The sequence below is a fragment of the Lathamus discolor genome, chromosome 6, assembly GCF_037157495.1.
Source record: "Lathamus discolor isolate bLatDis1 chromosome 6, bLatDis1.hap1, whole genome shotgun sequence".
In the NCBI taxonomy this organism is placed as follows: Eukaryota; Metazoa; Chordata; class Aves; order Psittaciformes; family Psittacidae; genus Lathamus; species Lathamus discolor.
In genome coordinates, this window is record NC_088889.1 from 117,945 (window position 1) to 145,934 (window position 27,990).

Here is a 27,990-nt window from a genome sequence, read left to right on the forward strand (position 1 = left end):
GACGTGGAGAGGGACCTGCAGCCCAAGGAATAACGGGGTTTAAGCAGGAGATTTAGCCTGGATACAAGGAATTCCTTCACTTTGCTGCTGCCGGGACACTGGGGTGGGTTGACGGGAGAAGGTTTGGATGCCCCCGTGCATAAGGAACGCTCTGCAGCGTGACTCTATGGCCTTGCTTAGCAGTCGATGTTTTATCATTACAGCTGCAGCAGCACCTTCTGCATAAACAAGGCCTTTCTAACCCCATGTATTAATCCCAGGCATTATCACTGCCAACAAAGAAACCCTTTTGCTAAAATCCCATCATTTTAACCTATTAATCGCCAGGATTCAGTGCACCGAAACCCATCCCGGTATAGAACTATTTCCCCCCCCCCATTATTCCCCACACCTCTTTCCTTTGTAATTAAAGCATCACAAAGAGCTGTCCTGAACAGACTGATACGTATTTGAACGGGGCACAGCAACGCTTAAGCCTAATCCATTTAGGAGCTATTTGAGCATTGGATTCCAACTTGGGTTCATCCATTCGTGACGATGGAAAACTCCACTGCCATGGATTCCTATCCACTGCCATGGATTCCTATCAGCGGCATGAATTTGTCTCTTTATCGTTTAATTACGTTAAAATTAATTACCTTTTAAAAAGTAATTCACTTCTAATGAATGAATTTGTCTCTTTATCGTTTAACTACGTTAAAATTAATTACCTTTTAAAAAGTAATTCATTTTTAATTAATGAATTTGTCTATCATTTAACTACGTTAAAACTAATTACCTTTTAAAAAGTAATTCATTTTTAATTAATGATTTTGTCTCTTTATCATTTAACTACGTTGAAATTAATTTTTTTTTAATTGATTACGTTAAAATGAATACTTTCTCATTTAATTACGTTAAAAATGAGTAAAAAAGACGAAAAAGACAGTCACGAGCTGCAAAATTCCTCGAGGAATCCACCAGAAACGGGGCTCGGAGCAAGCTGCTCCAGTGGGAAGCCTTGGAATTGCTCCTTCCCACCCCAAACCATTCCCGGATTCCCTGGCATTGCCTTCACCTTTATCTGCACCCCGATAACCCCAGCCAAAGAGCCCCAAACGGCCCCAAAACCAGGGCAGCAGCGGAGATGCGGCACCGGGATCCCTGCGGAATTCCCTCTGGAATCCTGCAAGGGATTCGCTTGCGGCCATGATGGCGTCCAGCGCCTGAGGCAACGGCAGAGCCGGAGGGGTCCATGCGCAACCGCGGGTCCTACAGACGGGAATTATGAGGTAAAACATGGAGTTTTCAATTAAACCCGCTATTAACTGCAATAAACGTGCTCTTTGACAGCGATAAAACCCCGTTAACACCTCACAGGAGACCCCATATTGGGACCTCACAGCGAAACCCCCCCCCCTTAAAGCCCTATGTGAGACGTCCCCCATCCCCTTCTCCCCCCCACACCGGCCCCAAACCCACCCCCTCCGCCCATTCGACCTCGGAGGCGGCTCCAAGCGCTGGCCCAGCCCCTTCCCCCGCCCCACAGCCGCCTCAGCCCCACAACCCCAACATGGAGGCGGCGCCTCAAGATGGAGGCGGCGCCTCAAGATGGCGCCCGTCCTCCTTCTTCCCTTTCCCCTCCCTCCTTCCCGCCCTTTCTGCGGCGCAGCCAATGGGAGCGGCGGGGCTCCCGTGACGCCATCGGTTGCTGGGTAGAACAGGGAGGTGCTACTCCGCCTTGAAGGGCGGGGGGGGGGGGGGTTCGGCGGCCATCACCGCGCCTCAGGCCGGGTCCCCGCCGCGATGTTCTTCACGTGTGGCCCCAACGAGGCCATGGTGGTGTCGGGTGAGCCGCGATCCCCCCCCCCCACCTTTATCATCCATAACCCCCCTCCCCCTTCCCATCCATATCATCCCCCCCCCCCCCCCCCCCCGCTTTGGATCTGTCCATGACAGCGGCCGTCCCCACAGGTTTCTGCCGCAGCCCCCCCGTCATGGTGGCCGGGGGCAGGGTGCTGGTGGTGCCGTGCCTGCAGCAGATCCAAAGGTGAGGAATTGGGGGGGGGGGGTGTTGTTATCCATAGGGAATTGGGAGCAGCGCTTGGAGCTGTGTGTGTCCCCCCCCCCCCTTAGGATCTCCCTCAACACGCTGACCCTCAACGTGCGCAGCGAGAAGGTGTACACCCGCCATGGGGTGCCCATCTCCGTCACCGGCATCGCGCAGGTACCCCCCCCCGCTTCCCCATGCACTTGGTACAGCCCCTTTTAAGTGGGACCCACCCAATGCTGCTGGGGGGGGGGGGGGAAATCCCCTTCCTTCTCCCCTGCTTCTTCCTCCCGTCCATTAAGACAACCCCCCCCCCTTAAAAGGGTCCTGCCATGGTGTGGACCCCCCCTCTGTAAGGGGCTTGATGAGGGGGGGGGATCATCTTCTTTCTCCCCTTCCTCTTCCTCCCATCCATTAAGACCCCCCCCTTAAAAGGGTCCTGCCATGGTGTGGACCCCTCCCTCTATAAGGGGCTTGGGGGAGGGGATCCTTTTCCTTGTCTTCTTCTTCCCCTCTATTAAGACCCCTCCTTAAAAAGGTCCTGCCATGGTGAGGACCCCCCCTCTATAAGGGGTTTGATGGGGGGGGGATCATCTTCTTTGGGGGGGGATCCTTTCCTTGTCCCCTTCCTCTTCCTCCCCTCCATTAAGACTCCCCCCCTTAAAAGGGTCCTGCCATGGTGTGGACCCCCCTTCAATGAGGGGCTGGGGGGGGGGAATCCTTTCCTTGTCCCCTTCCTCTTTCTCCTCTCTATTAAGACTCCCTCCCTTAAATGGGTCCTGCTGTTGTGAACACACACCCCCCCCCCCCCCCCCATAAGGGGCTTGTAGTGGTGGGTCCCTGTGCAAGAGGTGCAGCCCCCTCTTAAAAGGGCAATGCACCCCCCTAATCCCCACCGTGGTGGTTTCGCCCTCAATCTTAAACTCTTAAATAGGCCCCTATGGAGGAGCAGCTTCTTAAAGGGGCCGCATCCCATCAGCCTTAAAGGGGGTGGGGGGTACGAGGCTGAATGGGCCCCGCTGGGAGCAGGTGAAGATCCAGGGGCAGAACAAGGAGATGCTGGCGGCCGCTTGCCAAATGTTCCTGGGCAAGTCGGAGGCTGAGATCGCCCAGATCGCCCTGGAGACCCTGGAGGGCCACCAGCGCGCCATCATGGCCCACATGACCGTGGAGGTAAGGGGGGGGCACGACACAGCCCCCTTTAAAGCCCCATTCATCCCTAAGTCCCAATGGAAGCCCTGCTGCAATTGGCTCCTGACCATTGAAGCTTTGCTCTGATTGGGTCCCCACCCTTGAAGCTCCACCCCCTGCATCCCTAAGCTCCGCCTATTCCATAGGAGATCTATAAGGACCGGCAGAAGTTCTCGGAGCAGGTTTTCAACGTGGCCTCATCCGACCTGGTCAATATGGGCATCAGCGTGGTCAGCTACACCCTGAAGGACATCCATGATGACCAGGTGGCACTGGGGACATGGTGGGGACAGGCAGGGATTGGGACGGGGACCAAAGGATGGGGACATGGGGATGGGGACGGTGCGCATGGGATGGGGATATGGGAATGGGGATATAGGGATGGGGATGTGGGAGTAGGGATATAGGGATGGGGACAGTGGGCATGGGATGAGGATGTGGGGATGGGGACAGGGACCAAACGATGGGGATATGGGGATGGGGACAGTGGGCATGGGATAGGGATATGGGGATGGGGACATGGGGATGGGGACATGGGGGTGGTGACAGTGGCCAAGGGACAGGGATATGGGGATGGGGATGTAGGGATGGGGACAGTGGCCAAGGGATGGGGATTTGGGGATGGGGACATGGGGATAGGATCAGTGGCCAAGGGATGTGGATATGGGGAGGGGAACAATGGATGACGACAGCGACCCTGGGGACACCACACAAGCCCAGGGCCATCCCCCACTGTCTCCTATGGCCGGTGGGACAGTGGGGGGTGACCTTGTCCCCTTGTCCCCCTGTCCCCAGGACTACCTGCACTCCCTGGGCAAGGGCCGCACAGCACAAGTGCAGCGCGACGCCCGCGTCGGAGAGGCCGAGGCCAAGAGGGACGCCGGGATCCGCGTGAGCCCCGCACCCCATTGGCATCCCCCCAACCCCTTCAATGTCCCCGTGCCCACGATGCCCCTCTCTGTGCCCCCCCCCCCCATAGGAGGCCCGTGCCCGGCAGGAGCAGGTCTCGGCGCAGCTGCTCAGCGAGGCGGCCATGGCTCGTGCCCAGCGCGACTTCGAGCTGCAGCAGGCTCAGTGCGACGCTGCCGTCAGCGCCCGCAAGGCCACGGCCGACCTGGCCTATGAGCTGCAGGTACCACCCCCCCCAACCCCTTCCATGGTGCCCCATAGCCCCTCTGTGTGTGTGTTTGCCTCCCCCCCACATCCCTTGGTCCACACTTGGTCCCTCTCCTGGATACCCCCATCCTTTAGATCCCTACATCCCCCCATCCAAGAGCTGCGTCTCCCAGGATGCTTTGTCCCCCCCACCAAGCATCGTGGTCCCCCCTAACCCACCCCAATGGTGGCTTCTCCCCTTAACATTGGGGTGCCCCCCACCCATTGGGTGTCCCTTTTTGGGGGGGGGGGGGTGTAGGTGGCAAAGACGAAGCAGCAGATCGAGGAGCAGCGGGCGCAGGTGCTGGTGGTGGAGCGGGCGCAGCGGGCGCAGCTGCAGGAGCACGAGATCGGGCGCCGGGAGCTGGAGCTGGAGGCCACGGTCCGCAAACCGGCCGAGGCCGAGCGGTACCGGCTCGAGCGCCTGGCCGAGGCGCAGCGGTGAGGACGTGGCCCCTTTAAGGGCAGTGTCGCCTCTTTAAGGGAGAGCCCCAACTCAGTCTCCCAAGCCATTGCCCCTTTAAGAGGGAGCCCCGCCCTATTCTACTAAGCCTCATTGGTGGGATGCTACTGCACTTGATGCTATTGCACCTGTAAGAGCTTTACCAGGCTGCACCCTCATTGGTGGGACCCACTATCGTGATGCCATTTCCTCTTTAAGCAGGAGCCTCATCCCAGTCTACTAAGCCCCACCCCCAAATTTGTGGGACCCACTGCCTAACTTGATGCTGTTGCCCCTTTAAGAGGGAGCCCGTCTCGCTCTACCAAGCCTCATTGGTGTAGCCCACTGCCTAATCTGATGCCATTGCCCCTTTAAGAGGGAGCCCTGTCCTAGTCTTCCAAGCCTCATTGGTGGTACCCATTCTGTAATTTGATGCTATTGCCCTTTTAAGAGGGAGCCCCATCCCAGTCTTCCAAGCCTCATTGGTGGGACCTATTCCCTAACCTGATGCCATTGCCCCTTTAAGAGGGAGCGCCATCCCATTCCACCAAGCCTCATTGGTGGATTCACTGCTTAACTTGATGCTATTGCCCCTTTAAGAGGGAGCCCCGTCCCAGTCCTCCAACCCTCACTGGTGGGACCTACTGCCTAACTTGATGCCATTGCCCCTTTAAGAGAGCTTTACCAAGCCACACCCTCTTTAAGAGGGGTCCCATCACCGCCTTGCCCTCAAAAAGGAGCCACGCCCCCAAAACCACACCCCCTCAAGCCCCTCCCACTACAAACCACGCCCCTTAGGGCTCCTCCCCATGAAGCCACGCCCCCTCTGACGCTCCGCCCTCCAGGTCCCAGCTGATCCTGCAGGCAGAGGCAGAAGCCGAAGCCATGAGGGTGAGTTTGGGGGGGGGGGGGGGGGGGGAGTCACACATCCACTTATGGGGCTCTGCCCCCCAAGTGTGGGTCAGAGCCCCCCCCCCCGACCCCAATGTGTGGGGCGGGGGCTCGGGGGTCCCCTGCAGGTGACAGGGGCGGCCAAAGCAGCCGCCGTGGCCGCCCGGGCCAGGGCAGAAGCAGCGCAAGCGGCGGCCAAGGCTGAAGCCTTTGGGCAGTACCAGGAGGCGGCCGTGGTGGAGATGGTGCTGCAGCGCCTGCCCCAGGTATGGGGCTGGCTTGGGGGGGCCCAAAAGGGGGGGTTTGGGGGTCCCCATGGGGTATTTTGGGGTCCGTCCCCCCCCCCCATGGAGGTGGGGTCCTTGGTATGGAACATAGGGGCTGGGGGGGGGGGTGGTAGTGTGTGTATTTGGGTGCTGCGCTCCTGTTTTGGGGTGATTTGGGGGTATTTTGGGTCCTGCACCCTCATTTTGGGGTGATTTGGGGGTACTTTGGGTCCTGCACCCTTATTTTGGGGTGATTTGGGGGTACTTTGGGTCCTGCACCTTTATTTTGGGGTGATTTGGGGGTATTTTGGGTGCTGAGCTCAGTTTTTTGGGGCGATTTGGGGGTATTTTGGGTGCTGCGCACTCATGTTGGGGTATTTGGGGGCGATTTGGGGGTATTTGGGGTGTGCACTCCTATTTTGGGGTATATTTTGGGTCCTGCACCCCCATTTTGGGGGTGATTGGGGTATTTTGGGTGCTGTGCTCTTATTTTTGGGGTGATTTGGGGGTATTTTGGGTGCTGCGCTCCTATCTCGGGGTATTTTGGGGGTATTTTGGGTGCTGTGCTCTTATTTATGGGCATTTTGGGGGTGATTTGGGGTATTTTGGGCGCTGTGCTCCTATTTCAGGGTATTTTGGGGTGATTTGAGGGTATTTTGGGCGCTGCGCTCTCATTTTTGGGTATTTTGGGGCGATTTGGGGGTATTTTGGGTGCTGCGCTCTCATTTTTTGGTGTTTTGGGGTGATTTGTGGGTATTTTAGGTGCTGCACTTTCATTTTTCGGTATTTTGGGGCGATTTGGGGGTATTTTGGGCGCTGCGCTCTCATTCCGGGGGCGATTTGGGGGTATCCGGGGCCCCGCAGCCCCGTTCCGGGCTGACCCGGGCCTGTTGCGGGGGCAGGCGGCCGAGGCGGTGGCGCAGCCGCTGCTGGGGACGCGCCGGGTGACGCTGGTGGCCGGCGCCTCCGGGCCCATGGGGGTCTCGCGGCTGCCGGGGGAGGTCCTGGACGTGGTCACGCGCTTGCCCAGCGCCATCGAGGCCTTGAGCGGCGTCAGCATCACCCAGGTCTGCCCTTGGGGACAATGGGGACAAGGGGGGGGGGGGGGGTACCCGTGCCTGGGGGCAGCTCCTCAGGGTCCTTTCTGTCCCCATAGGGCAGCCAGAAGAAGAGCGAGTGCCAGGGGTGATGGGGACACCAAAGGGGCACCAACCCCTTGGAGCCTTGTCCCCATGGGGCCACCAACGTAGAACCCATGTCCCCATGGTGCCATCAATGAGAGCCCATTGTCCCCATGGGGCCATCAACCCCATGTCCCCATAGTGCCTACAGCCCCCTAGAGCCCATTGTCCCCATGGGGCCACCAACCCCATGTCCCCATAGTGTCTACAGCCCCCTAGAGCCCATTGTCCCCATGGTGCCATCAGCCCCAACCCTATGTCCCCATAGTGCCTACAGCCCCTTAGAGCCCGTTGTCCCCACAGTGCCACCAACCCCAAGCCCGTTGTCCCCATGGGGCCATCAACCCGATGTCCCCATAGTGCCCACAACCCCCTGGAACCCCTGTCCCCATGGTGCCACCAACCCCAAGCCCATTGTCCCCATGGGGCCATCAATGTAGAATCCTATGTCCTCATGGTGCCATCAATGAGAGCCCATTGTCCCCATGGGGCCATCAACCCCATGTGCCCATAGTGCCTACAGCCCCCTAGAGCCCATTGTCCCCATGGTGCCACCAACCCAGAGCCCATTGTCCCCATGGGGCCACCACCCCACAGCCTCTGTCACCCAAGTGCCACCACCCCAGGGCCTGGCTTGTCCCCAAAGTGGGGGGGGGATGTGTCCCCACGTCCCCCCCCCCATCATTAAAGCTGCTGCACCCACCCCAGGCCTGGCTCCTTCCTGATGCCTTTGGGGACCCCACTCAAGGGCCACTGGTGACCCCCAAGTGCTATGGGGCAGGGAAAGGGGGACCAAGGACATGGGACAAGGCGAGGGGGGGGGAATTTTCCATCCCGGGTTTATTCCTGGCCCCGGGGGCGGCTTTTCAATATGAAAAAAAAAAACCCAACCAACAAAAAATAAAGGGGAAAAAGGTTAAAAAGGGGAAAAATGGCCCAAAATGAAGGGAGGGGACACGGGGGGGGGGGGGGGGGGGGGGAGGGGATGGGAGAGCCCATTTTGGAGGGGGGGGGGGGATGGCAATAATTTAGCGGTGTCACCCCCCCGGCGGTGGGGACGCGGTGGCCTCGGGTGATGGGGATGAAGTGGAGGCTCCTCAGTGCCCATGAGGGTGCTGGGACGCTGTGGTGGTGACGATGATGATGGTGGTGGTGGTGGATGAGGGCTCTTCCATTGACCACGGTGAAGGATGAAGGCTCTTCATTGACCACGGTGGACGCGGGCTCTTCCTTGATGATGATGAAGGCTCTTTGGGGACCATGATGAAGGATGAGGGCTCTTCCATTGACCATGATGGACATGGGCTCTTCCATTGACCATGATGAAGGCTCTTTGGAGACCGTGATGAAGGACGAGGACTCTTCATTGACCATGATGGACGTGGGCTCTTCCTTGACGATGATGAAGGCTCTTTGGGGACCATGATGAAGGGCAAGGGCTCTTCCATTGACCATAATGACAAGGGCTCTTCCATTGACCATGATGAAGGCTCTTCATTGACCATGAAGGATGAGGGCTCTTCCTTGACGATGATGAAGGCTCTTTGGTGACCATGATGAAGGACAAGGACTCTTCATTGACCATGATGAAGGACAAGGGCTCTTCCATTGACCCTGATGGACAAGAGCTCTTCTACTGACCATGGTGAAGGATGAAGGCTCTTCATTGACCATGATGGACAAGGGCTCTTCCTTGACGATGATGAAGGCTCTTTGGAGACCATGATGTAGAGTTGGGTATTTCTGGTGACCATGATGAAGGGCAAGGGCTCTTCCATTGACCATAACGGACAAGGGCTCTTCCATTGACCATGGTGAAGGATGAAGGCTCTTCATTGAGCATGAAGGCTCTTCCTTGACGATGATGAAGGTTCTTTGGGAACCGTGATGAAGAGTTGGGTTTCTCTGGTGAGGATGATGATGGTCGAGGGCTCTTCACTGACGATGACAAAGGACAAGGACTCTTCATTGACCATGATGGACAAGAGCTCTCCATTGACCATGATGAAGGCTCTTCCATTGACCATGATGGACAAGGACTCTCCATTGACCATGACGAAGGATGAAGGCTCTCCAGTACCAAAGAGCTTTCTCCTGCCGGACCCCAGCTCCCTGAGGAGGAGGAGGATGAAGACCAGCACCATTCCAAAGAGCAGGATGGGGCAGGGGGGGGGACACACACACAACAAAGACCAAACGCTCCCCGATGACACCAGCGCAGCACAGGACGACGACCCCGATGCCACCAAGGCCGGGGCGGGGGGGGGGGGCTCTGAGGATGACAACGGAAGACGAGGACGATGAAGGCTCTCCAAGGACATTGAAGGGGCGGGGGGGGGGGGGGTGTTCTCCATCCATGGCCAAGCCACCTCCGTCCCTTCAGGCTTCTTCTTCGGCCTCTTCGCCGAAGTCCTCCTCTTCCTCGGCGGTGGCGTCTTGGTACTGTTGGTACTCGGAGACCAGGTCGTTCATGTTGCTCTCGGCCTCGGTGAACTCCATCTCGTCCATGCCCTCGCCCGTGTACCAATGGAGGAAGGCTTTGCGGCGGAACATGGCCGTGAACTGCTCCGAGATCCTCTTGAAGAGCTCTTGGATGGCCGTGCTGTTGCCGATGAAGGTGACGGCCATCTTGAGGCCGCGGGGGGGGATGTCGCACACGGCCGTCTTCACGTTGTTGGGGATCCATTCCACAAAGTAGGAGCTGTTCTTGTTCTGCACGTTCAACATCTGCTCATCCACTTCCTTCATGGACATCCGGCCCCGGAACACGGCCGCCACCGTCAAGTAACGCCCGTGGCGCGGGTCGCAGGCGGCCATCATGTTCTTGGCGTCAAAGACCTGTTGGGTGAGCTCCGGTACCGTTAAGGCCCGGTATTGTTGGCTCCCTCGGGATGTCAACGGAGCGAAGCCAGGCATGAAGAAGTGGAGCCGAGGGAACGGGACCATGTTGACGGCCAACTTCCGGAGATCGGCGTTGAGTTGGCCGGGGAAGCGTAGGCAAGTGGTGACCCCGCTCATGGTGGCCGAAACGAGGTGGTTGAGGTCCCCGTAAGTCGGGGTGGTCAACTTGAGGGTACGGAAGCAGATGTCGTAAAGGGCTTCGTTGTCGATGCAATAGGTCTCATCCGTGTTCTCCACCAGCTGATGCACCGACAAGGTGGCGTTGTAAGGCTCCACCACCGTATCCGACACCTTGGGCGAGGGCACCACGCTGAAGGTGTTCATGATGCGGTCGGGATATTCCTCGCGGATCTTGGAGATCAAGAGGGTGCCCATGCCGGAGCCCGTGCCCCCCCCCAAGGAATGGGTCAGTTGGAAGCCTTGGAGGCAATCGCAGCTCTCCGCTTCCTTCCGTACCACGTCCAGCACTGAATCCACCAGCTCAGCCCCTTCTGTGTAGTGGCCTTTGGCCCAGTTGTTGCCGGCACCGCTCTGACCTGGGGAGGGGGGGGGAAACAACACATTTTGGGGGGGGGGAGTCACCATCATCCTCCTCCCAACACCCCCAACCCCATTTAAAGACCTTGGGTGCACCCATCCCATTGCTGGGGGCCTTCAAAGCCAACCTTGACCCCCCCATAGAGACCTTGATCCCATCCTTGTGGGTCTCCATCAACCTCCTTGGGGACCCTTCTTGAGGATCCCCCCCAACTTGGGTACCTCCATGGGCACCCTGAGCTGCTACAAGACACCCACGTCCTCCACAACCCTCTTTAACCTAATGTGGGGCCCCACAACCCCTATGGGGACCTCAAAACCCAACTGGGGGACATCACAGGAGACCATGGCCACCAAGAAGGGGACAACAAGGACCTGCCCCATTGTGCCAAGCACTTGAGGGGCATTGAGGAGGGATGTGTGAATGGGGACCCACTGCAGTGGGGGTCCACCAGCCAACCCCATGGTGATGGCCACCCAATGAAGGCAATGGCCAAGATGGGCACCGCACAGGAGACGGGCACTCACCAAAAACAAAGTTGTCCGGCCTGAAGATCTGCCCAAAGGGTCCTGAGCGCACCGAGTCCATGGTCCCAGGCTCCAGGTCCACCAAGATGGCCCTCGGCACATACTTCCCCCCTGGGGACAGCACCGTGTCACCAAAGTGGGGTGGGGATGGGGATGTGGTGGGGATTGGGGACGTGATGGTGGGGACATGGTGATGGGGATGTGGTGGTGGGGACATGGTGATGTGGTGATGATGGGGATGGGGTGGTGGGGACATGGTGATGACGGGGATGTGGTGGTGACATGGTGATGGGGATGTGGTGATGATGGGGATATGATGGTGGGGATGTGGTGGTGATGGGGATGTGGTGGTGATGGGGACATGGTGATGGGGATGTGGTGATGATCGGGATGTGGTGGTGGGGACATGGTGATGGGGATGTGGTGATGATGGGGACGTGGTGTTGGGGACATGGTGATGGGGATGTGGTGGTGATGGGGACGTGATGGTGGGGACATGGTGATGGGGATGTGGTGATGATGGGCATGTGGTGGTGATGGGGACGTGGTGTTGGGGACATGGTGATGGGGATGTGGTAATGATGGGGATGTGGTGTTGGGGACATGGTGACGGGGATGTGGTGATGATGGGGATGGGGTGGTGGGGACATGGTGATGGGGATGTGGTGGTGATGGGGACGTGATGGTGGGGACATGGTGATGGGGATGTGGTGATGATGGGGACTTGGTGGTGGGGACATGGTGATGGGGATGTGGTGATGATGGGGATGTGGTGATGGGGACGTGGTGATGATGGGGACGTGGTGATGATGGAGACGTGGTGATGGGGATGTGGTGATGATGAGGATGGGGTGGTGGGGACATGGTGATGGGGACGTGGTGATGGGGATGTGGTGATGATGGGGATGTTGTGGTGGGGACATGGTGACGGGGATGTGGTGATGATGGGGATATGATGGTGGGGACATGGTGGTGATGGGAACAACATGATGGGGATGTGATGGAGACATGGTGGTGATGGGGGTATGACGGTGGGGACACAATAATGGAGAAATGGTGGTGATGGGGATGTGGTGGTGATGGGGATATATTGGAGAGACAGTGATGAGGACATGACGGTGATGGGGATATGATGGTGGGGACACGGTGATGGGGATGTGGTGGTGATGGGGATATGATGATGGGGACGTGGTGATGGGGAAACGATGATGTGGATGTGATGGTGATGGAGACATGGTGGTGATGGGGATATGGTGGTGGGGACACGATAATAGGGACATGGTGGTGATGGGGATGTGGTGGTGATGGAGATATGATGGTGGAGACACAGCAGTGATGGGTACACAGTGGTGATGGGTACACGGTGGCAATGGGGACACGGTGGGGACGTGTTGATGAAGACGTGGTGGTGATGGGGACATGATGGTGGGGACACAGTGATGATGGAGACATGGTGGCAATATGGACATGGTGATGAGGACGTGATGGTGATATGATGGTGGGGATGTGGTGGTGATGGGTACATGGTGGCAATGGGGACATGGTGATGAGGACGTGATGGTGATAGGGATATGATAGTGGGGACGTGGTGATGATGGGGACGTGGTGGTGATGGGGACGTGGTGGCAATGGGGATATGGTGGTGATGGGGACATGGTGGTGATGGGGACATCCTACCGGTGGCCTCATTGTAGTAGACACTGATGCGGTCGAGCTGGAGGTCGCTGTCTCCATGGTAGGTGCCGGTGGGGTCGATGCCGTGTTCATCGCTGATCACCTCCCAGAACTAATTGGGGGGGGAGAAGAAAGGGGAGGGGGGTGTCAAAACGAGGCCCCGCCCCCTTTCCTTTCCCCTCCAATGAGAGGGGAGGAACCAAGAAGGCTCCACCCCTCCCCTTGGTCCCATAGGGGCTGGGGATGAATGAAGAGAGCTGTGATTTAAAAGGGGGTGGAGCTTAACGGGGAGGAGAAGCCCCATTGGCTGGGAGGGGTTGAGCTTTGGAAGCTGATTGGAGGAGCCAGCCCAAGGGGTGGGAGAGTAGAACGGGAGGGGGGGGCGTGGCTTGATCGCATGGGAGGGGCCGCAAGGAGGCCGACCAATGGGGGTGGAGCCCTCCGAGAGGGGCGTGGCTTCGGTGGCTGCAGAGGGGGCGTGGCCAAAGTAACGGGCGGGCGGGAACCGGAAGCAGGGTTTGAATGGCGGCGCCTCCAAAAATGCCGCTTTTTCCCCCAAATTTACCCTTTTCTGCCCCCAAACCCACCCCTCGTAAACGGGGAAGTGCCAATATCAAGGGGTTTGGCCTCAAAATGTGCCCCTTGGGAGGCAATGGGGACCCCAACCCCCCCAATTCAAGGTCATTGGGGGGGGGCAGAGCCACGCCCTAAAGGTGAAAATGGGTCCAAACCCCCCAATTTTGGAGCTGACGGTGAAGAAAGGGGTTAAAAAAGGCGATCTGGGTTAAAAAGCATCGTTTTGGACACTGAAAAGGTGCATTTTCTGGAGCTGAGCGAGGTTAAAAAGGCTCTTTTTGGTTGAAAATGGTGGTTTGGGGTGGAGAAAGGGGATTTTGTGACTAAAATGGTCATAATGGGACGGAAAAGTCCATTTGGGTAATAAAAACAACTAATTTTGGGGGGGGGGGAAATGCCATTTTAAGGCTATAAAATGTGGCTTGGGAACAAAAAGGTTTCCATTCCGAGCTGAAAACATGGAAAAAACAGGAATTTTGGGGTGGAAAAAGGGATTTTGGGGCGAAAAACAGCTTTTTGGGGGTTGAAAACCCCATTTCTGGGGTGAAATTTGGCGTCCACAAAGCTCATTTGAGGCGTTTTGAAGAACAAAGATAGCATTCTGCGGCTCAAAGCCTCCATTGGGGGGGGGCAAAGTTGGTAGGAGACACAAAGGAACTGTTTTGGGGCTGAAAACGTGGATTTTAGGTCAAAAAGCATCATTTTTGAAGGGAAAGGTTGATTTTGGGTCGAAAACCACCCGTTTTGGGGCTAAAAACCAGGTTAAAAGGGGACAACCCCTATTGTGAAGCAGCAATAAGACCATTCCGGCGTGGAAAAGAGCCCGTTTTGGGGCCTAAAACAGTCATTTTGGGGCTCAAAGCATCATTTTGCGTTAAAAAAAACGAATTTAGGAGTAAAAAAGTGCTAATTTGGGCCCAAACCGGCGGAATTTGGGGCAGAAAAGCTGCTTTTTGGGAGCACAAAGATGCGATTCTTCAGCCGCAGCCCTCCATTTTGGGGCTGGATTCCTCCATTTTGGGGTGGGATCGCCCTGCTTTTAGCAGCAGAAGCACCTTTTGGGGCTGAAATAAACCCTTTTTGGGGCCGAAAAGCTCTTTTTTCCCACTCAAAAGGCCCTTTTGGGGCAAAAAAGCTCCTTTTTGGGGACGGGAAAATGCTGTTTCTGAGAACAAAGCTCTTCCTGGGCGGGGGGGAAAGCACCACTTTGGCACTTTTGGGGGCAAAAAGGCTTCTTTTAGCGCTAAAAAACCCCATTTTGGGGCTAAACCCCATAATTTGGGGTCAAAACCCATGATTTGGGGCAAAAAAGCTTCATTTCGAGGAGAAAATCTCCCTTTTGGGGGCAAAAATGCGGATTTTAGGGCTCAAGTTTTCCTCATAGAGAACAAAGCTTCCTCCGCTGGTGAAAACCCCCCTTTGGGCACTGAAAACTCCCATTTTGAGGCCAAAACCTTCGATTTAGGGGCTAAAAAACCTCTATTTTTACCAACCCACCCCCTATTTTAAGGCTGTTCAAGAAAATCGCCATTTTGGGACAAAAGAAGCGCGGTTTTGGGGCGAAAAAAGCCCATTTTGGAGCCAAGAGCCCCTTGAGGGCCGGCACGCCCCTGTTTTGGGGGTGCAAAGCTTCATTTTGGGCTTAAATCTCGTTATTTTTGGGGTAGAAAACCCCCTTTTTGGTTGCCGAAGCCCCGGGGGGCGCCACGCCCCGGTTTTGGGGGCAAAAAGCTTAATTTTGGGGGTACAAACCTCCATTTTAACGCCGAAAAAGGCGGATTTTGGTAAAAAACCGGTTTGAAAGGGTCGGAAAAGGGCTTTTTAGGGCAAAAACGCGACTGGAAACGCAGCGAAGGGGCGGATGGATGCGCTTTTGGGGTAAAACCAGCGCAATTTGGGATTTTAAAGCACAGTTCGCGCGGGGAAACTCCCATTTTGGGGCTAAATCCCGTCATTTTGGGGCTTAACGCTGGAAATGGGCGAATCGGGCCAAAACCTGACGTTTTGGGGGAAAATACCTCGAAAAGGTGTTTTAGGCAGGAAAAAGCAGCAGTTTTGGGGTAAAAAAGAGGGGTTTTGGGGCAAAATCCGGCGCTTTTTGAGCCGCTTTCGGGCGCCGCTCCCCTGAGGCGCGGCGGGAAACCGCCATTTTGAGCCGCGTGATAAGTGGGGGGGGGGGGCACGTTTTGAGGCCAAAAACCTCCATTTTGGGCCCGAAGCGCTTCGCTTTTGGGGCAAAACCGCTCGATTCCCCTTCGCGGGCGGGAAAGGCGTCGTTTTGGGCTAAAATCACCCCGATTCGGGTCCGCCTTTGTCTGGGTTGAGGGGAGGGGCTTCTTAAAGGGGCCGCGCCGCGGTGGGAGGGATGAAGGGGGGGGGGCCCACCCCTGTGTCCCGCTGCAGCCCCCCCCCCCCTCCGCCCTTCACCTTGGCCCCGATCTGGTTGCCGCATTGTCCCGCTTGGATGTGGACGATCTCCCTCATGGTGGCGGTGCGCGGTGACGGTGCCGGAGCGGTGGGGCCCACCCGGTCGTGGATGGAGCGTGGCGGTGGAGCGGCCCCTTTAAGACCCGAGCGCTGAGTGCAGCGGCGGCGGTCGGCGGCAGCAATGGCGGCTCCGGCGGCCCCGCGGCGCCTCATATACACAAGGCGGTGCCGCCCGGCCCCGCGCTCCCATTGGTCAGCACCACCCTCCCGCCGCGCTCCCATTGGACGGGCTCCCTTAGCACCGCCCCGTCCCCTCGGAGGACCGCCCCTCCGCCTCTCTTTACCGACGTGCGCGGGAGCCAATGGCGTGACCGATGGGCGGGGATGCGTGGACGGCTGGCCAATGGGGTGAGGGAGGCGGGGCTTGGGCTCCGATGGCGCGGGAGGGGTGAGTGATGGCGGCCCTGGAGGAGGGCTGGGGGGGTTCTATGGGGCACTTGGGGGTCATAGGGGGCAGTTGGGGGGGGTCGAGGGGCAGTTTGGGGTCCTATGGGGCAGTTTGGGGTCCTATGGGGCAGCTGGGGTTCCTGTGGGGCAGTTTGGGGTCCTATGGGGCAGTTGGGGTTCCTATGGGGCAGTTTGGGGTCCTATGGGGCAGTTTGGGGTCCTATGGGGCAGCTGGGGTTCCTGTGGGGCAGTTTGGGGTCCTATGGGGCAGTTGGGGTTCCTATGGGGCAGTTTGGGGTCCTGTGGGGCAGTTGGGGGCCTTGTGGGGCAGTTTGGGGGAGGTCGAGGGCCAGTTTGGGGTCATATGGGGCAGTTGGAGGAGGGTCGAGGGGCAGTTTGGGGCCCTGTGGGGCAGTTGGGGGCCTTGTGGGGTAGTTTGGGGTCATATGGGGCAGTTGGGGGGGGTCGAGGGGCAGTTGGGGGTCCTATGGGGCAGTTGGGGGTCCTATGGGGCAGTTGGGGGCCTTGTGGGGCAGTTTGGGGTCATATGGGGCAGTTTGGGATCATATGGGGCAGTTTGGGGGGGGTCGAGGGCCAGTTTGGGGTCATATGGGGCAGTTGGGGGAGGGTTGAGGGGCAGTTTCGGGTCCTATGTGGCAGTTGGGGGCCTTGTGGAGCAGTTGGGGGTCATATGGGGTAGTTTGGGGTCATATGTGGCAGTTGGTGGGGGTTGAGGGGCAGTTGGGGGTCATATGGGGCAGTTAGGGGGTCCCCAGGGCAGTTTGGGGTCCTATGGGGCATCTGGGGGCCTTGTGGGCAGTTTGGGGTCATATGCGGTAGTTTGGGGTCATATGGGGCAGTTTGGGGGGGGTCGAGGGGCAGTTTGGGGTCATATGGGGCAGTTTTGGGGCAGTTGGGGGGGTTGAGGGGCAGTTGGGGTCATATGGGGCAGTTTGGGGGCGTCTTTGGGGCAGGTGGGGGGTCCCTGGGGCAGTTCGGGGTCATATGGGGCAGTTGGGGGGTGGGGGGGTCGAGGGGCAGTTTGGGGTCATATAGGGCAGCTGGGGCCTTTTGGGGCAGTTTGGGGTCATACGGGGCAGTTGGGAGGGTCCCTGGGGCATTTAGAAGCCAAGGGGCTATTTAGAGTGGTTAGACACATTGGGGGGGGGGGGATGGTTTGGGGGTGACTGGTGGGGGGGGGGCAATTGTTTCTATGGGGCAGTTGTTGTTGCCCCCCCAGACCATGCACCGAAGGCACCACCAAAGCCTCAGCACCATGGGGGGCACTGGTAGGTCCTGCCCCGCCCCTCCCCCCCCCCCCAATTCAAGTATTGGGGTGCCCTAAAGCCCCCCCCCCCCCCCCAAGTAGCTGTGGCCTCCCTAGGGCAGGGACCAGCGGCGGAGGAGCCAGATGTGCGCCCAGATGTTCGGAGCATCCGGAAGCGCTGCGGAGCCCCGGGGGGGGGGGGCGGCTGCACCCAGCGGCTGCGCCCCCCCCCAGCCCGGACCCAGATGTGGGGGGTACCAAAAGGCAGCGCCTGGGGGCCCCCAGTAGCCCAGATCCAGATGTGGGGCCGCTCCCCGCCCCGGGCCCCCGGAAGGATGCGGGTGCGGATGGGCCACATCTGGCAGGGAGCGGGGGTTGGGGGGGGGCTCCCCTTCACCTCAGCCCCCATAGGGAGGTGAGGCGCCAGCCAGATGTGGCGGCGGACGGCCCCGGTCCAGATGTGGGGGGCCCTGATAACGGAGCCTGGCTGCTGGCGGTGGACAGCGACACGGACGCGGAGGGCGAGGAGCCCCATCCAGATGTTGCGGCCCCCCCAGGTGGCCGCCCAGCTGTTGGCCCCCCCCACCCTGGGTACCGGCTGCTGGCGGTGGACAGCGATACAGATGTGGAGGAGGAGGAGGAAGGAGCCCGTCCAGATGTTGGCCCCCCGGAGAGCCAGCTGTGAAGGCCGAGCCCCCAGCTGGGGAGAGCGATACAGATGTGGAGGGGGACGCCTCCGATCCAGATGTGGCGCCCGAGACCCCCCCCCTGCCTGGGCCAAGGCCCCAGGCCGGGCTCTTGGTGGAGAGCGATACAGATGTGGAGGAGGACGGGGGGAGCCCAGATGTTGGCTGTGCCGAACCCCAGATGTGGCGCAAGGAGCACGTCTTGGTGGCGGAGACGCCCAAGCCAGATGTTGGGGGGCCCCAAGGGGTGGACGCTGATACTGATGTGGAAGATGAGGACCTGACCCAATGCTTTCTCCAGCCCTGGAAGGCCCCGGCGGTGGTGCTGGAGAGCCCGATTCCAGATGTTGGGACCGTGCGCCCCGATCCAGCTGTTTCCCCCCCCAGCAGCGACACCGATGGGGGGGAGGTGGCTCCGACGCCGGATGTTCGGGAGCTCCGGAGCCGCATCCGGTTCCGGACCTTGGCCCATCCAGATGTTGCGAGCAGCGGCGCCGAGACGGCCCCAAACAGCTGGAAGAGGCCCCAGAATCCAGGAGCGGCGTAGGGAGGATCCCGAGCCGCGACGACGGAAGCCCGGATCCAGATGTGGTCGCCCCAAGTCCGGATGTGAGGGCCCCAAATCCAGATGTGGCGGCCCCAAGTCCGGATGTGAGGGCCCCAAATCCAGATGCGAGGGCCCCAAATCCAGATGTGGCGACCCAAAGTCCAGATGTAAAGGCTCTAAATCCCGATGTGGTGACCCCAAGTCCAGATGTGGCAGTCCCAAATCCAGATGTGTCCACCCTAAATCCAGATGTGGAAGCCCAAATCCAGATGTGGTGACCCCAAGTCCAGATGTGAAGGCCCCAAATCCCGATGTGGCGACCCAAATCCAGATATGGCAACCCGAAGTCCAGGTATGAACGCTCTAAATCCAGGTGCTGTGACCCCAAATCCAGTGACCCCAAATCCAGATGTGGCGACCCCAAAGCCAGATGCTAAGGTCCCAAATCCAGATGCTGCGACTCCAAGTCCAGATATGAGGGCCCCAAATCCAGATGTGAAGGCCCAAATCTAGATGTGGAAGCCCCAAATTCAGCTGTGGTGACCCCAGGTCCAGACATGAAGGCCCCAAATACAGATGTGGAAGTCCCAGATCCGGATGTGGTGACCCCAGGTCCAGACATGAAGGCCCCAAATCCAGATGTGAGGGCCCCAAGTCCAGATGTGGCAACCCGAAGTCCAGGTGTGACGGCTCTAAATCCAGATGTGGTGACCCCAGATCCAGATGTGAATGTCCCAGATACAGATGTGACGGCCCCAAATCCAGATGTGACTGTCCCAGATACAGATGTGGCGGCCCCAAATCCAGATGTGACTGTCCCAGATCCAGATGTGGTGGCCCCAAATCCAGATGTGGCGACCCCACATCCAGATGTGACTGTCCCAGATCCAGATGTGGCAACCCCAAATCCAGATGTGGTGACCCCAGATCCAGATGTGGCGGCCCCAAATCCAGATGTGACTGTCCCAGATCCAGATGTGAATGTCCCAGATCCAGATGTGGCGACCCCAAGCCCACCCCCGGTGGCCCCGAATCCAGATGTTGGGGCCCAGGGACACAATGGCAAGACCCCGGCGCCGATTCCAGCTGTGCCAATGGACGCTTCCACCCCCAAATCCCCACATCTGGACTCGTGTTCCGGTGGTGCCGATGGGACAGAGAGCGACAGCGATGGTAAGTGGGGGGGTCCCCCCGCCTGTGCCCCCCCTCCTCTATGGGGTCCCCCCCAGATGTTGGGGTCCCCCCTCATGGTCTCTTCTTCCTCTTCCCCATCCAGATGTTGACCTCTTCCTGGAGCCCACCCAGAGCTTCCTGCCTCCAGCAGACCAGGGTGGGTGCCCTGGACCCATGGGGGTACCCCCATGTTCTAGGGGGCCCCTCTGCACATGTGGGGGTCCCCCATGGTCTCCTGGGGGTCCCCATCACCAGATACTTGGCTCCCTTCCAATGTGCCCCCCCCCATATTTGGGTGTCGTCCCCCCATATCTGGGTGTCCCCCCCATCTTGGGGTACACCCAATGGGCCTGGGTACCCCCCATAGAGCCCTGGTTCACCCCCAAATGTGTGTGTCCCCCCCCCCCCCCAGGTTCACCCCAAGGTTGGGACCCCGAGGAGCCCACTCAGCTCTTCTGCCCCCCCCAAGAGGAGGAGGAAGAGGAGGAAGAGCCCCCCCAACCGCCCCCCCCCGGCCCCCCCGAAGGAGGGGACCAAGGAGGAGGTGAGTGGGGAGGGGCTTTGCGTAAGCTCCGCCCCTCCTCATTGTGACGTCACAATCCTCTTTTTGTGACGTCACTGACCCCCACCACCAATCCACAGGGCCCCCGCCGCAGCCACCGCCTGGCCAGGAGCCGAGGGGGTGGAGCTAAAGGGGGCGTGGCCTCAGCGGAGGAGGGGGTGGTGGGCGGGGCTGCCCTTGGCCCCGCCTCCTTGCGGCGCAGCCCCCGCCTCTTGGCGCGCCACCTCGCGGAGCCACGCCCCCCACCGGCCAAGCCACGCCCCCAGCGAGCAAGGACCAGCCAATCACGGAGGAGAGCGCAGGTGGGTATGGCCTGAGGGGGGCGGGACCTAAAGGGTGGTGGGTGGGGCTAAGGTGGGGTGTGGGCGTTGCTGATTGGTGGAGAGCAGGCTGGGGGCGTGGCCTAACGCAGTGGCTCCACCCCCCTAGGATAAGGAGGAGGAGCCCATAGAGGTGGAGGCACCGCAGCTCCGCCCCCGGCGCAGCCTTGGCTCCTCCCCCCCGAAGGTATTATGGGATGGGGAAGGGGGGTCAGGACCTTGGGGAGGTCCCCAGTGTGTCCCCCAGTGTCACCCCATGGCAGTCCCATTGTGTCCCCACTGTCCCCCATTGTGTCCCATTGAGTCCCCATTGTGTCCCCATTGTTTCTCCATTGTGTCCCCAGTGTCACCCCATTGTGTCACCAGTGTGTCCCGATTGTATCCCCGTTGTGTCCCCATCCTGTCCCCACTGTGTCCCCATTATATCCACATTGTATCCCTATTGTGTCCCCATTGTATCGCCATTGTGTCCCCGTTGTATCTGCATTGTATCTCCATTGTATCCCCATTATATCCCCATTGTGTCCCCATTATATCCCCATTGTGTCCCCATTGTATCTCCATTGTGTCCCCATTGTATCCCCATTGTGTCCCCATCCTGTCCCCATTGTGTCCCCACTGTGTGCCCATTATATTCACATTGTATCCCCATTGTGTCCTCATTGTATCCCTATTGTATCCCCACTGTGTCCCTATTGTGTCCCCACTGTATCCCCATTGTGTCCCCAACGTGTCCCCATCCTGTCCCCATTGTGTCCCCATCATGTCCCCATTGTATCCCCACTATATCCCCATTGTGTCCCCATTGTATCGCCATCTTGTCCCTATTGTGTCCCCATCGTGTCCCCATTGTGTCCCCATTGTATCCCCATTGTATCCCCATTGTGTCCCCCATTGTGTCCCCATTGTATCCCCATCGTGTCCCCAGGTTCTCTTCACAGGCCTGGTGGCCTCCAAGGCCATGGAGGTGGCCCTGGGCTCACTGGGGGGGGTCCGTGGCCACCTCGGTGTTCGACTGCACCCACCTGGTCACCGACCGCATCCGGCGCACCCTCAAGTTCCTGTGCGCGGTGGCTCGCGGCGTCCCCATCGTCACCCCCGAGTGGCTCCATCAGGTCCTATGGGGGTCAGGGGACACTTGGGGACGTGGGGGGGCACTGGGGACATGGGGGGAACTGGAGACACGGGGGGCCTTGGGGATGTGGGGGGTATTGGGGACATGGGGGGGCCTTGAGATCATGGTGGCCACTGGGGACAATGGGAAGAGCTTGGGGACGTGGTGGCCATTGGGGTCATGGTGGCCACTGGGGACAATGGGGAGAGCTTGGGGATGTGGTGGCCACTGGGGACAATGGGAAGAGCTTGGGGTCATGGTGGCCATTGGGGTCATGGTGGCCACTGGGGACAATGGGAAGAGCTTGGGGACGTGGTGGCCACTGGGGACAATGGGAAGAGCTTGGGGTCATGATGGCCATTGGGGTCAATGGGAAGAGCTTGGAGACAATGGGAAGAGCTTAGGGACAATGGGAAGAGCTTGGGGTCATGGTGGTCATTGGGGTCATGCTGGCCACTGGGGACAATGGGGAGAGCTTGGGGACGTGGTGGCCACTGGGGACAATGGGAAGAGCTTGGGGTCATGATGGCCATTGGGGTCAATGGGAAGAGCTTGGAGACAATGGGAAGAGCTTAGGGACAATGGGAAGAGCTTGGGGTCATGGTGGTCATTGGGGTCATGATGGCCATTGGGGTCAATGGGAAGAGCTTAGGGACAATGGGAAGAGCTTGGGGACAGTGGGATGGGATCCTTGTGTTCAGTGGGCACAATGGGGACAGGGCGCCCATGGGGCCCCCTTTGGTGCCACCGCCTTGTCCCCGTTGTCCCCAGAGTGCCACCAGTGGCCGCGTCCTGGCCCCCGGCCCCTTCCTGGTGCAGGACCGGCAGCAGGAGCAGCACTTCGGCTTCAGCCTGGCCCAGGCCCTGCAGCGCGCCCGCCGCCACCCCCCTGCTCCAGGTGACCCCAATGGTCCCCTATGGTCCCTAATGGACCCCAATGGGTCCCCTATGGTCCTCAATGGGTCCCCAATGGTCCCTAATGGACCCCAATGGTCCCTAATGGACCCCAATGGGTCCCCAATGGTCCCTAATGGTATCTTATGGTCCTCAATGGGTCCCCAATGGTCCCTAATGGACCCCAGTGGGTCCCCAATGGTCCCTAATGGTCCTCAATGGGTCCCCAGTAGTCCCTCATAATCCCTAATAGTCCCCTATGGTCTTCAATGGGTACCCAATGGTCCCTAATGGTCCTCAGTGGGTCCCCAATAGTCCCTAATAGTCCCCTATGGTCCTCAATGGGTACCTAATGGTCCCCTATGGTCCTCAATGGGTCCTCAGTGGTCCCTAATGGACCCCAGTGGGTCCCTTATGGTCCCCAATGGATCTCAGTGGGTCCCTAATGGACCCCAATGGGTCCCTAATGGTCCCTAATGGTCCCCAATGGATCTCAGTGGGTCCCCAGTGGTCCCTAATGGACCCCAATGGTCCAGGAGTGCCCACTGGGTTTAAGGGGTACCCATTGATGATGGGGCTCTCCATTGGGTTTGGGGGTGCCCATTGAGTTTAAGGGGTACCCACTGATGATGGAGGTCTCCATTGGGTTTAAGGGGTGCCCATGGAGTTTAAGGGGTACCCACTGATGATGGGGCTCTCCGTTGGTCCCCAATGGCCCCCAGTAGGTCCCCAAAGGGTCCTTAATGGTCCCTAATAGTCTCCAATGGTCCCCAGTGGGTCCCAATGGGTTCCCAATAGTCCCTAATTGCCCCCTATGTTCCTCAATGGGTCCCCAGTGGTCCCTAATGGCCTGCTATGGTTCTCAATCAGTCCCCAATGGTCCCTAACGGGTCCCCAGTGGTCCCTAATGGTCCCCAATGGGTCCCCAATGGTCCCTAATGGTCCCCAATGGATCTCAGTGGGTCCCCAGTGGTCCCTAATAGTCCCCAATGGGTCCCCAATGCCCCCATTGAGGACTCAATGCCGAACACGTCACCCAATGGCCGTATGGTGGCCCCATTGACTTGGTCCCATCAAGGGTGTCCCGAAGGGGTCCTGGTCCCCTCTTCAAGTGGCTTCGTCCCCATTGTCCCCATTGTCCCCATTACCCCCCATTGTCCCCATTGTCCCCATTATCCCCCATTGTCCCCATTATCCCCCATTGTCCCCATTGTCCCCATTATCCCCCATTGTCCCCATTATCCCCCATTGTCCCCATTGTCCCCATTATTCCCATTGTCCCCTCAGGGCTATGAGATCCACGTCACCCCCAGCGTCCGCCCCGAGCCCGAGCACATGAAGGACATCATCACCTGCAGCGGGGGCACCTTCCTGCCCACCATGCCCAGCACCTATAGGGTGAGGGGGCCAGCAATGGGGCAGGGGCCCCAAAGCCACCAGGGAGGGGATGAAATGGGGTCCTCAAAGCCTTTTGGGGGGGTTCTCGGTGGTCCCAATGAGGGTTGGGGGGGAGGGCTGGGTGCTGGGGGGGGTCACAGAGGTCTTGGAGCATCCCCATTGGTATTGGGGGATCCCATTGGGGTTGGGGTCTCCATTGCGTTTAAGGGGTGCCCATTGAGTCTAAGGGGTGCTCATTGATATTGGGGTCTCCATTGGGTTTAAGGGGTGCCCATTGTTGTTGGGGGTCTCTATTGGGTCTAAGGGATACCCGTTGGGTTTGGAAATGGCCATTGAGTTTGGGGGTGCCTATTGATGTTGGGAGTCTCCATTGGGTTTAAGGGGATGCCCATTGATGATGGGGGTTCCCATTATGTTTAAGGGGTGCCCATTGATGATGGGGGCCTCCATTGGGTTTGGGGGTGCCCATTTTGTTTAACAGGTGCCCATTGGTGTTGGGGGTCTCCATTGGGTTTAAGGGGTGCCCACTGGGTTTAAGGGGTATCCATTGGGTTTAAAGGGTGCCATTGATGTTGGGGGTTCCCATTGTGTTTAAGGGGTGCCTATTGCTGTCAGGGGGTCCCCATTGGGTGTAAGGTTTGATGATGGGGGTCTCCATTGGGTTGGGGGTTGCCCATTGGGTTTAAGGGGTACCCACTGATGATGGAGGTCTCCATTGGGTCTAAGGGGTGCCCATTGATGATGGAGGTCTCCATTGGGTCTAAGGGGTGCCCATTGATGATGGGGGTCTCCATTGGGTCTAAGGGGTGCCCATTGATGTTGGAGGTCTCCATTGGGTTTAATGGGGACCCACTGATGTTGGGCGTCTCCACTGGCTGGTGGGGTACCCATTGGGTTTAGGGGGTGCCCATTGATGATGGGGGTCTCCATTGGGTTTGGGGGTACCCATTGGGTTTGGGGTGCCCATTGAGTTTAAGGGGTGCCCATTGATGATGGGGGTCTCCATTGAGTCTAAGGGGTGCTCGTTGGGTTGGGGGTTACCCATTGAGTTTAAGGGGTGCCCATTGATGGTGGGGGTTCCCATTGTGTTTGAGGGTTGCCCATTGATGTTGGGGGTCTCCATTGTGTTTAAGGGGGTGCCCATTGATGTTGGGGTCCCCATTGGGTTTAAGGGGGGTGCCCATTGATGTTGGGGGTTCCCATTATGTTTAAGGGGGGTGCCCATTGATGTTGGGGGTTCCCATTGGGTTTAAGGGGGTGCCCATTGATGTTGGGGCTTCCCATTATGTTCAAGGGGGGTGCCCACTGATATTGGGGGTTCCCATTGGGTTTAAGGGGGGTGCCCATTGCTGTTGGGGGTCCCCATTGGGTTTAAGGGGGGTGCCCATTGATGTTGGGGTTCCCATTATGTTCAAGGGGGGTGCCCATTGATATTGGGGGTCTCCATTGGGTTTAAGGGGGGTGCCCATTGCTGTTGGGGGTCCCGATTGGGTTTAAGGGGGTGCCCATTGATGTTGGGGGTCCCCATTATGTTTAAGGGGGGTGCCCATTGATGTTGGGGGTCCCCATTGGGTTTAAGGGGGGTGCCCATTGATGTTGGGGGTCTCCATTGGGTTTAAGGGGGGTGCCCATTGATGTTGGGGCTTCCCATTATGTTCAAAGGGGGTGCCCATTGATATTGGGGGTCTCCATTGGGTTTAAGGGGGGTGCCCATTGCTGTTGGGGGTCCCCATTGGGTTTAAGGGGGGGTGCCCAATAATGATGGGGGTTCCCATTATGTTTAAGGGGGGTGCCCATTGATGTTGGGGGTCCCCATTGGGTTTAAGGGGGGTGCCCATTGCTGTTGGGGGTCCCGATTGGGTTTAAGGGGGTGCCCATTGATGTTGGGGGTCCCCATTATGTTTAAGGGGGGTGCCCATTGATGTTGGGGGTCCCCATTGGGTTTAAGGGGGGTGCCCATTGATGTTGGGGGTCTCCATTGGGTTTAAGGGGGGGTGCCCATTGATGTTGGGGCTTCCCATTATGTTCAAGGGGGGTGCCCATTGATATTGGGGGTCTCCATTGGGTTTAAGGGGGGTGCCCATTGCTGTTGGGGGTCCCCATTGGGTTTAAGGGGGGTGCCCATTAATGATGGGGGTTCCCATTATGTTTAAGGGGGGTGCCCATTGATGTTGGGGGTCCCCATTGGGTTTAAGGGGGGTGCCCATTGCTGTTGGGGGTCCCCATTGTGTTTAAGGGGGGTGCCCATTGCTGTTGGGGGTCCCCATTGTGTTTAAGGGGGGTGCCCATTGATGTTGGGGGTCCCCATTGATGTTGGGGGATCCCATTATGTTTAATGGGGGTGCCCATTGATGTTGGGGGTCCCCATTATGTTTAATGGGGGTGCCCATTGATGTTGGGGGTCCCCATTATGTTTAATGGGGGTTCCCATTGACATCAGGGGCCGCCGTGCCCCACCCTCACCCCCATTTTTACCCCCCCCCCCCAGCCCCGGTGCGTGGTCGTGTCCTGCCCTGCGGACGCCTGGTGCTGGGCCCCGGCGCTGAGCTCCCGCCTGCCCTTGGCCTCCCCGGAGCTGCTGCTCACGGGGCTCCTGCGGCAGCGCCTGCAGCTCCAGCCCTTCCTCCTGCCCCCCCCCACCGAGAACCCCCCCCCAAACCGGGGCCCCCCCAGCACCTGGCGGCGCCCGGTGGGGCCCCCCCAATAAAGAGCAGCACCAAAAGAGGCTGATTTCGGGGGGGGGAGATGGGGGTCAGGGCCCCAATGGAACCCCTTTGAGGGGGGGGAATGGGGGTGTCACCTCTCTATGGGGCAGGAGATACCAATTTAACCCCTTTTGGGGGGGTATGGGGGGGGGTGAGGCCATTTATCCCCCTTGGAGGTCAGATTTACCCTTTCAGGACCCAGGTTCACCCCCTCAGGACCCCATTTATCCCCATTGGACCCCCTCAGGACCCCATTTATCCCCATTGGAGCCCAGATTTACCCCCTCAGGACCCTATTTATCCCCATTGGACCCTCTCAGGACCCCATTTATCTACATTAGAGCCCAGATTTACCCTTTCAGGACCCCACTTACCCCCTCAGGACCCAGATTTACCCCCTCCGGACCCCATTTGTCCCCATTGGAGCCCAGATTTACCCCCTCAGGACCCTATTTACCCCCTCAGGACCCCATTTATCCTCGTTGGAGCCCAGATTTACCCCCTCAGGACCCTATTTACCCCTTCAGGACCCCATTTATCCCCATTGGAGCCCAGATTTACCCCCTCAGGACCCTATTTATCCCCATTGGACCCTCTCAGGACCCCATTTATCCACATTGGAGCCCAGATTTACCCTTTCAGGACCCCACTTACCCCCTCAGGACCCAGATTTACCCCCTCCGGACCCCATTTGTCCCCACTGGAGCCCAGATTTACCCCCTCAGGACCCAGATTCACCCCCTCAGGACCCAGATTTACCCTCTCAGGACCCCATTTATCCCATTGGAGCCCAGATTTACCCCCTCAGGACCCTATTTACCCCCTCAGGACCCCATTTATCCCCATTGGACCCCCTCAGGACCCTATTTATCCCCATTTGAGCCCAGATTTACCCCCTCAGGACTCCATTTACCCCCTCAGAACTCAGATTCACCCCCTCAGGACCCAGATTTACCCCTCAGGACCCCATTTATCCCCATTGGAGCCCAGATTTACCCCCTCCGGACCCCATTTACCCCCTCAGGACCCCATTTACCCCCATTGGAGCCCAGCTTTACCCTTTCAGGACCCCATTTACA

General features: G+C 58.6%; 5 protein-coding genes across 6 annotated transcripts; 4 read left to right on the top strand and 1 right to left on the bottom strand.

Moving 5' to 3' along the window:
* Nucleotides 1–1,736: 1,736 nt before the first annotated feature.
* On the top strand, nucleotides 1,737–7,509 carry LOC136017604 (flotillin-1-like). Of its 2 annotated transcripts, XM_065686025.1 has the most exons (12): nucleotides 1,737–1,828; nucleotides 1,954–2,029; nucleotides 2,116–2,206; nucleotides 3,059–3,202; nucleotides 3,367–3,486; nucleotides 4,016–4,111; nucleotides 4,200–4,352; nucleotides 4,635–4,816; nucleotides 5,663–5,708; nucleotides 5,837–5,974; nucleotides 6,877–7,041; nucleotides 7,131–7,509. In XM_065686025.1, the coding sequence occupies exons 1-12, from the start codon at nucleotides 1,786–1,788 to the stop codon at nucleotides 7,161–7,163; spliced, it is 1,287 nt and encodes a 428-aa protein (XP_065542097.1). In that variant the 5' UTR covers nucleotides 1,737–1,785; the 3' UTR covers nucleotides 7,164–7,509. The 2 variants fall into 2 exon arrangements, with proteins under 2 accessions (XP_065542097.1, XP_065542098.1); XM_065686026.1 differs by lacking the exon at nucleotides 6,877–7,041.
* Nucleotides 7,510–7,977: 468 nt separating this feature from the next.
* Nucleotides 7,978–15,976, bottom strand: LOC136017603 (tubulin beta chain). Its single transcript, XM_065686024.1, has 4 exons — nucleotides 15,799–15,976; nucleotides 12,799–12,907; nucleotides 11,122–11,232; nucleotides 7,978–10,592 (listed from the first exon to the last, which is right to left on the bottom strand). Exons 1-4 carry the CDS (start codon nucleotides 15,853–15,855, stop codon nucleotides 9,535–9,537), a joined length of 1,335 nt encoding a protein of 444 aa, XP_065542096.1. The 5' UTR covers nucleotides 15,856–15,976; the 3' UTR covers nucleotides 7,978–9,534.
* Nucleotides 15,977–16,182: 206 nt separating this feature from the next.
* LOC136016554 (basic proline-rich protein-like) lies at nucleotides 16,183–18,865 on the top strand. Its single transcript, XM_065683912.1, has 3 exons — nucleotides 16,183–16,246; nucleotides 17,486–17,534; nucleotides 17,630–18,865. Exons 1-3 carry the CDS (start codon nucleotides 16,183–16,185, stop codon nucleotides 18,195–18,197), a joined length of 681 nt encoding a protein of 226 aa, XP_065539984.1. The 3' UTR covers nucleotides 18,198–18,865.
* Nucleotides 18,866–19,056: 191 nt separating this feature from the next.
* LOC136016557 (mediator of DNA damage checkpoint protein 1-like) lies at nucleotides 19,057–23,130 on the top strand. Its single transcript, XM_065683919.1, is given in 10 exon segments — nucleotides 19,057–19,097; nucleotides 19,197–19,722; nucleotides 19,784–19,918; nucleotides 20,022–20,075; nucleotides 20,331–20,462; nucleotides 20,561–20,782; nucleotides 20,910–20,987; nucleotides 21,729–21,785; nucleotides 21,787–21,915; nucleotides 22,686–23,130. Coding segments are annotated over 10 exon segments (1,740 nt in total). The 3' UTR covers nucleotides 23,052–23,130.
* A 282-nt stretch (nucleotides 23,131–23,412) lies between these two features.
* Nucleotides 23,413–26,928, top strand: LOC136016551 (uncharacterized). Its single transcript, XM_065683907.1, has 2 exons — nucleotides 23,413–24,206; nucleotides 26,695–26,928. The coding sequence occupies exons 1-2, from the start codon at nucleotides 23,757–23,759 to the stop codon at nucleotides 26,911–26,913; spliced, it is 669 nt and encodes a 222-aa protein (XP_065539979.1). The 5' UTR covers nucleotides 23,413–23,756; the 3' UTR covers nucleotides 26,914–26,928.
* The last annotated feature ends 1,062 nt before the right edge of the window (nucleotides 26,929–27,990 follow it).

What these genes read in the sequence shown, in the direction of transcription:
- LOC136016554 (XM_065683912.1), top strand. Translation starts at nt 16,183, where the DNA reads ATGCGTGGACGGCTGGCCAATGGGGTGAGGGAGGCGGGGCTTGGGCTC. An exon ending in GCTCCGATGGCGCGGGAGGG is followed by an intron (nt 16,247 to 17,485) that starts GTGAGTGATGGC and finishes TTGCCCCCCCAG; the next exon opens with ACCATGCACCGAAGGCACCA. An exon ending in CAGCACCATGGGGGGCACTG is followed by an intron (nt 17,535 to 17,629) that starts GTAGGTCCTGCC and finishes TGGCCTCCCTAG; the next exon opens with GGCAGGGACCAGCGGCGGAG.
- LOC136017603 (XM_065686024.1), bottom strand. Translation starts at nt 15,855, where the DNA reads ATGAGGGAGATCGTCCACATCCAAGCGGGACAATGCGGCAACCAGATC. An exon ending in GCAACCAGATCGGGGCCAAG is followed by an intron (nt 12,908 to 15,798) that starts GTGAAGGGCGGA and finishes CCCCCCAATTAG; the next exon opens with TTCTGGGAGGTGATCAGCGA. An exon ending in CTACTACAATGAGGCCACCG is followed by an intron (nt 11,233 to 12,798) that starts GTAGGATGTCCC and finishes TGCTGTCCCCAG; the next exon opens with GGGGGAAGTATGTGCCGAGG.
- LOC136017604 (XM_065686025.1), top strand. Translation starts at nt 1,786, where the DNA reads ATGTTCTTCACGTGTGGCCCCAACGAGGCCATGGTGGTGTCGG. An exon ending in CGAGGCCATGGTGGTGTCGG is followed by an intron (nt 1,829 to 1,953) that starts GTGAGCCGCGAT and finishes CCGTCCCCACAG; the next exon opens with GTTTCTGCCGCAGCCCCCCC. An exon ending in TGGCCCACATGACCGTGGAG is followed by an intron (nt 3,203 to 3,366) that starts GTAAGGGGGGGG and finishes CCTATTCCATAG; the next exon opens with GAGATCTATAAGGACCGGCA.
- LOC136016551 (XM_065683907.1), top strand. Translation starts at nt 23,757, where the DNA reads ATGGATCTCAGTGGGTCCCCAGTGGTCCCTAATAGTCCCCAATGGGTC. An exon ending in CCATGCCCAGCACCTATAGG is followed by an intron (nt 24,207 to 26,694) that starts GTGAGGGGGCCA and finishes CCCCCCCCCCAG; the next exon opens with CCCCGGTGCGTGGTCGTGTC.